Raw genomic sequence first — 12,233 nt, 5'->3', positions numbered from 1 at the left:
AATCAAACAGTTATTAGAATTTCTTTCTCTGTACTATAAAAGTTTAACTTGTATCTTTAATATGGAATTGTGGATGAAGTATTTTCCATATCATGAGTTGAGAACATCCATATGCACAAGTGGTAATCTGGAAGCACAACAATTATTGTGACACTGTAATAATAGCTGTATGTGTATCTTCCTGCCTGTTACCCTGGTTCTCTACTTTCATTATTTAAAATTAATAAAGAATTTGTAGGGCAAACTATTAGTTTATTGATGCCATAATTTGCTTTATTCATCTAATTGTCTGCATGAACACACATACTTGAGGTAAAGTGGCTTTTTTACCTCCCCTTTTTTGACTTGTGCATACAATTAGTTGGATATCTGCCATGGCTTCAGAAACTGGACTCCATATCTTTGTTTTGAGTGGAAAAGAATCATTATTAATTGCAAAACCCTTGCCATAAAATATGCAGAATTAATGGGAATATTGTGTACTTTTATATCTTTCTTGTTAGAATAACTGAATACTTATTAATGTTTCTGATGATTTATTTTTTTAATCAATGTATTTCTCTGTTATAAATGTAATATTTTAATAAGATGATTGTACTGCAAATCCAGACTTAATTTTTTAGTTAACAGTAACAGCAGTACCTTAACTCTTGACTATGTCAATTAGAGTGTAAATGTAAAATGAAAGCCTGAAGTAAACTGAACAGTTATTGTAAAATCTACAGAGATATTAGGAACTTCTGATAAGGGTTAACCATCCATAACAATTCCTGCAGAGGCTGTGCAAATGGCTGTGCTTTCTCTGGCTGTATCCTGTGAATACAGCAAAACTTTGTTACAAGGATGACATCAAAAGAAATAATCTGATCATGAAGAATGAAAGTGCCATTGAGTGATTCAGAGACAGTAGACAATAGAACTGGAGGCATTAGAGTAAGATTCTGGCAGTCATTTTGGACAGACATAAGGGATGAATTTCTTGAGGTAAATTGGGATGCACCTGATTTCCTTTCTTCAGCCAAGTTGTATCTTTCTTTTCAGGAAAGTAGAATTACTTGGTTTTATTTCTACCCCAGCCTCTCAATATTACTATGGAGATAAATGTTGAATGTGATTCCTATTTTATGATAAAACCCTAGCTGATATTTATGAACCACACGAAATATTGATAGATCATTTAAAAGTTGTGCTTTTAATGACTGTCTTTATAGTGTTTACTCATAGATAAATATTCGAAGGTACGCATGTTGCATTTTGTAAGCCTAAGTATTTGATGGGGGAAATACATATTTCTGCATCAGACCAGAAATTCTGTACACCAGAACATATACTCAGTGTTCCATATCTAGCACTGGCCACTAATGATTTTCTAGTGCAGGACAGAAAATCATGGCAAACGTGCAGTTAATTAAGGCCTCAACCCAACTGTAGCTAAGTCACTTTTAAGCCAGCAATGTTCTTTATATTTTGAATCCTGTAGGGCTGTTTCTTCAGCAGAATTATTCAGTCCTATTTTGAACCCATGTAAATGCCTTAAATCCACAAATTTTTGTGCAAGAAGTTATACAATTTATTTAGAATGTGAATTTATTTCTCTGTCTGCGCTGAACTCAGCACCTGCTGTTTCCATGTTGTCCAGTTCTTATAGGAAAAAATCAGTAACAAGTTGGCCTCTATTCACTGTACTTATGGCATGATTCTATAGACAAGAAGATATTTAATATCTTTCATCATTCTTCCCATCCTTCCCAATACCCTGCCCAATCCTATTCTATTTCTTTACAAGTGATGCAGGATGAAATGGCATTTATAAGAAATTATTTTATCCTCATAGACTTGAAAAAAATTTGCTACTTGCTATGTAATTTGCATATTGTTTTTCAAACTAATTTTTCAACTGCCTTCTCATATTTTACCTGCCTTCTCTACATTTTACCTGTAATTTAAAATTGTTCATATTGTCATTTGTTAGTTCAGTTTCATATTTTCTAAAGATACAGGAACACTTTCCATTTTCCTGAGCTGTGCCACTATATTGTAGTAGTCAAAAATATATTTATATGATAGAAGGCCAAATTCTAGGATGTTATATATGAGTCTGATAACATATCTGACAGGCAAGAAAATGAATCTCCATGACCAATTCTACATCATTCTCAAGAGATGACCTCCAGAGTAGCTGTAAACACAGCACACCACAGTTTTCTTACAGCTCTTTTTGTCTTCCTGTCTGAGGACAGACTTTCTCAAGATGTTTGGTACTGTGTTAACTTGCCAGGTATTTTCTAACATGCAGAGCCCTATGCACCCCTACAGAACATGCTGTCATTGTGAATGGGTTTATGCTGAAAAGTATTGAACTGTTGTCATTTCTGTTTCTACACTTGGAGCCACTGCTCTCATCCTATACCTTTATACTCTTGCTGCAAATTTCTTTCATATTTTAGTTGCTGTTAGGGAAGAGTAGAGATGTACATTAAAGCATTATGAGCATTGTGACAGAAGGAAATATTCCTGTGCTGGTCACAAAAATTGCGATACTAGTGAAACAGATAATGGGTATTCAGTGTAAGGTAATATGGCTGCTCAAAACACATAAATTAGAGGGGTAGTGTGATAATATTGTCCTAATGTGGTGATAATATTGATGAATAAAAAGCAAAACCAAAGATTAGGATATCAGAAATAGTATTAGAGTTAGGAATCTTGGTCAGGCCTTCCCCAAAAAAACTAAATCAAATTTCCGCAAAAGCCATGTTAAGGAATGTGTTTCTAGAAACTAGAATATGATGAAAGTGTTATGCTGACATGCAGAATTACCATTCTCATGACACTACCCCACTGCACACAATTACATGTGACTGTAACATAAAGAGAGTTGTTATTTCCTGTTGTTTTTCTGTAGGCATTGCCTCTGTGCCTGAATTTATGCAAGTTTAACAAATAACATTTTTTGGAATTTACATGTGCAACAATCTTATTAAAAATGAATGTAAAATAGATTACTTATGTCCTCCAATATGCCTAAAGCATGTTTTTTTAGTATTTCTTCCTGTTATCATTCCAAACTATTTTACAGTAGCTACTTTTAATATTCATGGGGTTTCCTTATAAATAATTGATTATTAAATATATTTTGGGGCTCAAACATCTAATTTATTTTGCAGCTCAGATTTTCTCAACTGGTAAATTTCACATCAATTCCTAAACTTCTAAATGTATAGGGAGTTGAGTCAACCTGTAATTTAACAAAAGAGAGTCCATGAGGTATCAAATATATTAATGTGTTAGTCAAACAAAAGAAACAATGTTAAGAGTATAATATTGTGTTGTATTGACCTTGGCCACTCTGTCTCTCCCCTTCTCAGTGAGACAGGAAAAGGAAATAAGACGGATAAAAACTTGTAGGTCAAGATAAGGCAATTTGCTAAAGCAAAAGTGAAAGGTCGCATGAACAAGAAGAGAAAAAAGCCAAATATTTTGTTCTCTACTTTCCATCATCAGGCAATGTCCAGACACTTCCTGGGAAGCAGGACTTCAGCATATGTAGCTGCTGTAAATAATGAGTACACTCTCTTTTTCCTCTTTCCTTTTAGCCTTTATTGCTGAGCCAATATCCTGTTGTATGGAATATCTCTGGTCAGTTTGGGTCAGCTGTCCTGACTAAGCCCCCTCCAAAGACCTTGCCCACCCCCAGCTGGCACTGCTGGGAGGTGGTGGTGCAGAATGTTGGAGAGACAGCACTGATGCTGTGCCAGCACTGCTCAGCAGTAGCCAAAATTCTGCTGCATTATCAACTTCTTTCTAGCTACCAATATAAAGCACACTACTGTGAGGGAGTGCTGTGGGGAAAAATAACTCCATTTCAGCTAAATCAAACCCAAATATGTATGTGCTCTGCCTCAACCAGAGAACTTTTTATTTATGAGTATTGTATTTTTAAATGTTATGCTAAAAGGGCAGAGCTAATATTATTTAAAAAAAAAAAGGTCACAATAGCAGATTTTTTTACCTGTTGTGTGTATGGTGAATACAAGATCATAACACTGTGGAGTTTACTTTTATTCAAATTATAGGTATTGCTGTGGTACTGAAAAATGGATGTGCCTTTTGTTTTAAGGAACAAGGTGAAACAGTCTTACTTTCTCAGTATCTCGGTTTTATATTTTCATATGTCTTTAGACATATGAATTTTGTAAAATTTAAATCTTGTAAAGTGTAGCTTCCAGCCTGGAGATTAAGTTCTGTAATCAGCAGCTAAGATATACTGGAGAGGAATTGGTGATTAATTCATTAGGGGGCAGAAAGAGCCAATAAAGGCTGCCAAGGTGAGCTGTGTGCCAATTTGCCACAAAACCCCGTGGTACAGCCAGCTTCCCAGACTGCAAAGGGGAAACACACAGTCTGCCTTCCCCTGAACTACTTCAGAGCTATTCCTCTCATTAGTCCCTGTGGTACATCAGCTATGAACAGCTTAGATTGGAAGGGACTTCTTGATGAATGACTCTTAGCCATAGGAAGTAAATCTTGGCAATAGGAAGACCTGAAGCTATAGCTCAGTGTTTAAAAATATTTGGTCACTTCTGTTCTAGCACAAAAGAGGAACTGAGCTGTTTACAGGTTAGAAGGACATAATAGTTTTGATCTTACTTGAATTTTCTGCTCTAGGAATATGCTGGTTTTGTCTCAGTACCACAGAGGAATATTTCATATCTCCTTTCACCCTTAGCATCCCTATTTGCACTGATTTGTATTAGAGAGGTGCATTCTTTTTTCCTCTTAAACATTATTTCTCCTTTTTGAAAATTGTTTGTTAGTAAAATTCTAAAGTTCAGTAAGTGAATACAATAGACTATGTGAAGAAAAAAAATTCCTACAGCAGTCCTGCTGATGTCTTTTCAGTCCTAAAAGCAGTCAGACAAAAACTCAGACACAGGTAATAAAAATGCAGTTACCTTTATAAAGAATCCTTTATGGTGCACAACACACTGGAATACATGCCAAAAATGTGCTGAAGATGCACATAGTAACATAAAGCAGACACAATTTTATGTTTCACAAATTAGCATAACTGACAAGAATTCCCAGTTAGAGATGAGGTAATTCCTTGCTGGTTTGACCCTTTTTTGAAACCCCCCCTGCTTTACATACTAACTAAACTTTGTTTATGAAAAAGTGTCTTGAGAAGCCATTTTAACCTGGGTCCCCAGAGAATTTAACCTTGGTCCCCAGAGGATTAAAGTCTCTAGGAATGTGTTCTTTCTGTCTAACAGAGTAGGTGAAATGCTTGCTACAAATCTATGTAGTTATACAATAATAGGCTACAGAGCTACAAATATATAAAGAATATATAAATGCAAAAAGGCAAAAATCAGTTTGGCATCACTGCATTGATATGTTTCTTGTGTACATGTGATGATGTGTTCAAGGAAATGCTCTGACCTTTAAGCTGTTGATTTTTAATATTCACTCACCAAATAAATGTTCTTAATTACAAAACAACATCATACTTTTCCACAATTATGAGAGAAGGGCATGAGGAAACATCTGCAAAAGGCACATTTCCCCCGTGGTGAATAATTTAGTTTCAGGTTCCTTCTTAAGATTTGGCTGCAAGCAATGAGACAGCTAAGAGCAACTTTTCACTGTTATTGATAATTTTTGCATGCTTTTGAAATAACTTTTTTTTATTATTATTTTTTCATACCTAGTAACTAAGCTATTTCCTTGTCTGTTTCCTTCACTTTTTGTCCCTGATGTCTTTACAAGAAAAACTAGATAGTCAAAGAGCAAAGCAGCTGAAATAAAGAGGCAGGAATAGTAATTTTTGTGTGTTTTTTACCCTTTCCTCTCCCCTCCACAATTTCCTATTCCTGGCTTTTTTTCTTTTTGCAGACCATTCTTACCATTTCTTCTCTGGAGACCTGCCACAGGTTTCTCAGATGATCACAGTCAGTGTCTGTGCCATATGAGTGTATCTTTCTTCCTGTTCTATGACAATTCTTTTATCCCAAAAGAAACTAACATTTTTCACTTCTCTGAATTGTTGACTTTGCTCTAGGTTTTCATTTCATTCCTTCCCTGACTCAATTTTTTAAAGATGCTTGCAGTGTATTTCTTGAGTTAGTGAACAATATCTCAGCACTTAGTGACAGTGTTCTGGGGATGACTATACATTGATCTCAGATTTTTCAAAATGTAATTTTGAATCCTATTCTTAGTTGATAATCTTCCATCCAAAATTCCAAAAACTTCATACACTGGAGTAAGTAAACAGAGTTCATTCAGTGAGTTCTTAGAGGGCACCTCTCTGAAAATTATATCTGTGGTAATTTAGCTGAAAGAGCACCCATATAAAGGCGGCAATAACAGCCTTTTAGAATAACCTAGCTGTAAACTTCTCTGGAAGAATTGTACGATTACACCTCTCTTGTAATGAGATCACCAGGCTTTAGTCTTGTCTGGACTGTATCTGTGTAACATCCAGACTGTGTTTGCAAACCCCAAAACTGAATGACTGCTATATAATTGGTTTCATGAGTGATTTGACCAATAACCATTTGATATGGTTATCTCCATAACTCCATAAGATGCTGAGGAAAAGCAAGCAACAAATGATATTTGTATCCTTCACATTTGTGCTGCTAGTGTTTAGATATGGCATGTTTACAAAACCACTCCAGATGTACTTCCTACACTCCCATGGCCCATTCCAAGTGACCCATACGTTGCAACTTCTTGTTTGCCATGTTTAGTTTATTGTAGCTGTTTCTAAACCATAATTTATCCAGAGAGGTGACAGATTCCCAGTGTTGAAAAGAATCACTGTGTCTTGCTGTGAAAAGTCAGCATCACTTATTTCTTCAGGTCACTTGTAATTTTTGACTTTGTAATTTTTGTAATTTTTGAAGACAGGCTTTTAATTCTCAAGCTTTTCTCATGAACGCTACCATTTTTAATAAACATTTCAAGTAAGCTGATACTGGATCAGCTTAAAACACCTTTTTCCTTCTTAAAATAGCATAAGGAATGATACTACAGGACAAAGCAGGTTGTGGAATTGAGTCATGTCAGCTACTCTTCATCAGTGAAGTGCACTTTTATTCATGTCAGACAGGAAATGCTGTGGGGAAAATTATTGTTATTTATCTGATGTTATTTATCTTTATTTTATGCCCAATTTTTTTCTTTGAGAACTTGCTGGTTTATTTGTATTTTTTGCAAACTTATGAGTCAGAGCACCTTTTGACAGCATTTTCCCCAATTTATTCTTGTATTAGTTTGAAGAATAGAGGAAGTCAAAGTAGCAGTGTGTTTCATTTTAGGAGAGTGAGAGAAGAAGCTACTGTCATTAAACACATGCAATGCTATATTCTTAGACAGAAGTTCATGTGAAATTTCTGGGTGTCATTTTACTAAAGGTGTTTCTACCTCAAGAGGCAATCCCTGGATTATTGTCTAAAGGATTCTTACTGCTTTATATACCATTGTCCCACAGGCTTTCCCTCTCTAAGGATCTTCTATGAAGGATGGCTTTTCCCCTTAGGGATACTGTCTGCTGCAGCCAGTGCTGTCAAATGATAGCAGAAAGGGATATATGCCAAAGAAAAATTATTTGCATACGGTCTTTTGCCCAACCCAGATCTTGTTCCCCTGCTTGATGCCCTATTCTCACTTGCATATTACATCCCTCCTTTTCACTGGCTGACATTTTTCTCTCTGACTGAAGAAATTTTTCAGCTACAACTGAGCCTAAATTTCACCTCCAAGTTTGCAAAAGGTCTTCTGAGGGAAATAGTCCAGTTTTGAATGTTTGTTTCTGATATTTATGTGTGGATTTCCCCCCACAGTATACTTTTTCTGCTGATCACTTTTCCCTCTGTTGTTTTGTTTTTCACTTTTCTTACAACCTTTTCTTTATTAAGTGCTTGGGCACGATGACAGATGATTTCCAGGAATGCATTTCTGTTGTGAATCTTACACAAAAATATTGTTAGCATGAACATATATTATGAGACCGTGGACAAAACGTATTAGGAAACAGATTTGAAAAAATGAGTCCTATGTGAGAGGCAAAATGTTAAATAGTGACAAAACTTCCTAATCAAGTGTTTAGGATATAAAATTTGCAGTATTTTAATATATTATACTCCTTTCAGTATGCAGAAATCATGAATACCTATGAATACCAGGTGAAATTTAAAGTTCAGACTTTAAATAACAGGGGAGGTAGTTGCTAAGAAGGTCTTACTTGGGTGACTTGGAGCATTTTATATTGAAAATGAACACTTTACATAAAACTTGTGTACTTTCAAATAATCTCGTATGTCTAGATGTTTCAATATGTTGTCATGTTCATGTAACAGGCTTCATTTCTAAAGGTGGTTCATTTTTTTAGGATCTCAAATAGAATACAGTTTCCAAATAAAAACTTTTACTGGTACTTTTACCTCACCTGTGTGACTGATTGCACCAACATATGTGAATTCCTTGACTGAAACCACTTTAGGCTCTAACATATTTCTTTCTGGATAGATGCATTACGGTAATTTATAAATGAATACAATGTTTCCTAAATCAAGGTTTATAAAAGTGGTCCTTTGTGTGCATATTATAGGGAATATAGGTTTCTGTGCATATTATAGGGAATTTTTTTCCCCTTCCATTTAGAATGTTTTAACATATTTTCATTTGGAAACTGACCCTGAAGCATGCATTTAATGGAGAAGAAGCACTTTGTTTCATTGCTGTTCTTAGTGTTCTTTTTGTGTCCATTTTAGCACAATGTCCAGCAAATGAAATTCGTACAGAATCATCAGGAGTGATCCTCAGTCCAGGTTATCCAGGCACCTACCCCAACTCTCAGACATGTTCTTGGACTATTAAGGTTGAGCCAGGATATAATATCTCCATTTTTGTAGAAATGTTTCAAAGTGAAAAGCAGTTTGATGAGCTGGAGGTATTTGATGGTAAGAAAGATTTAAATTCTATCTTATTACACAAGATCAAATACTGGGTGGAGTGGGCCTTGATTTGCAATTTTTGGGATCACAATGCAGTGATATATCTGAAAATAAAACAATAATTCAGAATTCCTATTAGTTTTGCCTTAAATCTAAATTTATTACCCAATGCAAGTTTTTATAGCTGTATTCATGACAGAGAATATTTTAAATTTTCTTAGATATTGTTACAGAGGAGCATTAACAACTGCAGTTTCCCTGGGAAAGTCAACATAGTTTCCTGTTTCCAGCAAAATTTATGCAGTGGTCCAAAAGGAGATGTTAACATGCTGATCCAAAATGGTTCATTTCTGGTGAAGAAGTATTTTGGGGTTATAATTACATTTGTCCAAATGAATAAAATTATTTGAATCTTAATACTGAAATTTGAGTTCAAATACCCTATCTGCTTTCTCCATAGCATTGCAGACCAGTATTGTTCACTGTTTGAAAATAACACTGTTGAAGTGTTCATCTGTTTATGGACAAAGAGCAGAAAAATGTGTTGTCACTTCTCAAAGGACCCTACTTAATTCTTATTTTCTACTTCATTCTGAACTTATTATGACTTATTATGTTCTCATTGATTGACAAGGATAACTTGTCTCTGATTGTTCTTAAATTCATTTTTCATCATTTAGAGACCATTATCATATCTTCCTTCATTAACCTAGAATAGATGATAAGTATGATAGAAATGATGAATATTCACTATGGGAGTTTCAGAGCATGAAAAAATATTAAAAGGTCATATCTTTTGAGGTATCTTGTTTTAAGTATTCTTCTGAAGGATTAGATTTTAATGTCTGAAATTACTAATTTTTTTTCACTTTTTGGTAGAAACATCCTTAAAAATTCCACAATATTTTTGATGCTTTTAGAAATACCATATCATAGCATATTTTTTTCTTCATAACATGTATGCTGGTCCATGTCAGGTTAGTGCAGAAAACAGTCTGCAAAAAATCTATTAAGACAGGCTTTTCTTCCATTCCATTTTGTATCAAAGACAATATGGAATGTTACTGAAACTTTTCTAGTGTTCTGTTCACTTTGTTTTCTTTTGACAAATTTAGTTGAAACAGCATAATTTTCCTGATGTATATTTTTGTTTTCTTTCCCTGAATTTAAATGTAATGGAACCAAATTATCAATAATACATCTGAGAGAAGAGCTAATGTTGTTCCTACATTTTTAAGCACTTTAATTTCATGGCATGAAATAATATTCTTACAAATTCATCTCTACTGCAGCTCTGCAGAAGTAATTTTTTTCTACCACCTACCAGCAACCTTAAGTGAAAAAGATAATGGCATACTTATAAACTCTCAACTATAGTGCCATGTGGAGATTCCTGAGCTAGCTCTCAACAAGTTGATATTCAGATATGGTCCATTGCAGCACCTTGCAGAGATACTTGTTTGTGTCCCTGTGGCCACATTAGCAATGTGCTTTGCTAATTAGTTAGACATCTCAGCATGAGTTTTTGGGGGCAGAAGACAATACCGATGTAGCTCTACTGCTTCCAGTGATGGCTATAATTCAGATTCAAATGTTGCTGCATTTTGCAGCAAACAAATGTGTGTCATATTGTGGGGCCTTGTGTGGTACAAAAAAGTGTATTTAATCTAGGTTAGTAGAACCGCACTGATCTATCTCTAAAAGGTAAAGATACATCATCAAACTTTATGGAGAAACTGTATAAAGATTTGCAAGACAAATATTTAGGGAATTAGTGTTGCTAAGGCACTCATCTCTGATTGATTCATAAGGCAGCTTTGGAATGCAAAGCACAGCAAGAGCTACACCTACCTGACTGCACTGTACATTATGGTGCTTCAGCAGCTGGATGATGATCAGGGTGGGCAGCCAGTCTGTAAAGTCAGCCTGGTCAAGTGGGAGCAACAAGCCCATTAGCCATTCCCACTTACCTGTCACACCCTTAGAAAACCCTCTCTGGATTCCAAACCAGGGAAGCCATAAATGTTACATAAACATAATTATTAAAGTGTTTTGAACTTGAAATTATGGCATTCAGGTATTTACACTGAATAGCATTCATTTAGTACAGAATATTTTTTTCTCTGAAATAAACTGAAACTAATCTATCACTGAAAATAGAAGGAAATGCCAACATTTATTGGATGTTCTCTTGAATGTTGGATGTTATCTTGAATATTCAAGAGAATATCCTAATATTCAAGAGAACATCCTATGACAGATCACCACACCAGAAGTTGAGTGTGTTGTTTCCTTAGATAGACAAACTCTGAAATAATAATTAAATAAATGTCAGATTCAATAACAACTGAGTCATGCTGCTGACCCTCCTGAACACCATCTGAAGAGCTGACTGGTAGGTAAGATACAGAAACTGAAACTCAACTCTGGGAAAAACAAAGCAAAACTAAAATACATTGAATCAATCCTCTGATCTCCTAATGATTAAAAAATGTGGTATGGCATATTGTGCTGCAAAATAATTTCATGATCACTAATAAGGATTCTTACCTTGTAGGTAGTAGGTCTTTATCAGTAGAAGTCTATTCTTTAGTCCCTTGAGAATTTTAAAAGAACATTTACATTCCAAACTGTAACAAGGGTATTAAACAGATTTACAAAATCCAAAGTGAAGCACAGAGTAACTGAGTCAAATGTCATGTTCTAAATAATTTTTTCAAGCAAAAATAGGAATTGACCTTAGCATTCCTTATCATTTATCCTACACTGTAATCATCTAACACTAGCTCTGCAATATTAAAAACAAACAAGTTGTGAAGCATTTTTATGAGGGCATGCTGAGCAACCTGTGCCTAAAACAATGCTTATTTCTTCTTATTTTGTAGATGCATTTATTATTTAGAATTTTTTTAATATTGCTAACTTAGTTGTAGTATTAGGGTGACTGAAATGCAGTTCCTAAGAACTGGGAAGTAATTTTAATGTTTAGGTTTTTGTGACTTCCATAGCCTCTCTTTTGTACCTGAAATGTCCCAGTCAGAAATGATACTTTTTATTTTATTGAACCGGTTGGGGCTGATAACAATTTTCAATTGTATTGTATTCTATTTTTAGTTGTCATTTGATTCAGTTTTATTTTTCTATTTTCATGTAACATAAGAAGACCTAATCAGGCTGTAGCTGCTCAAACTCAGCAAAAAATCAATGAAGAAACTCTTTATTTGTAATAGTAACTCTGACCAAGATAATGTTGGTTGACATAGCTTTCTT

General features: G+C 34.8%; 1 protein-coding gene across 1 annotated transcript in view; it reads left to right on the top strand.

Annotated features, from left to right (window-relative positions):
* Positions 1-12,233, top strand: part of CSMD1 (CUB and Sushi multiple domains 1) — a 1,073,317-nt gene that overhangs the window by 968,229 nt on the left and 92,855 nt on the right. Inside the window, 1 exon segment of the mRNA XM_036380277.2 lies at positions 8,781-8,969. Within this exon segment, the coding sequence (XP_036236170.2) occupies positions 8,781-8,969 (189 nt within the window).

This window comes from Molothrus ater, chromosome 3, assembly GCF_012460135.2.
Source record: "Molothrus ater isolate BHLD 08-10-18 breed brown headed cowbird chromosome 3, BPBGC_Mater_1.1, whole genome shotgun sequence".
Taxonomy (NCBI): Eukaryota; Metazoa; Chordata; class Aves; order Passeriformes; family Icteridae; genus Molothrus; species Molothrus ater.
This window is presented reverse-complemented; position numbering and strand designations above follow the sequence as displayed.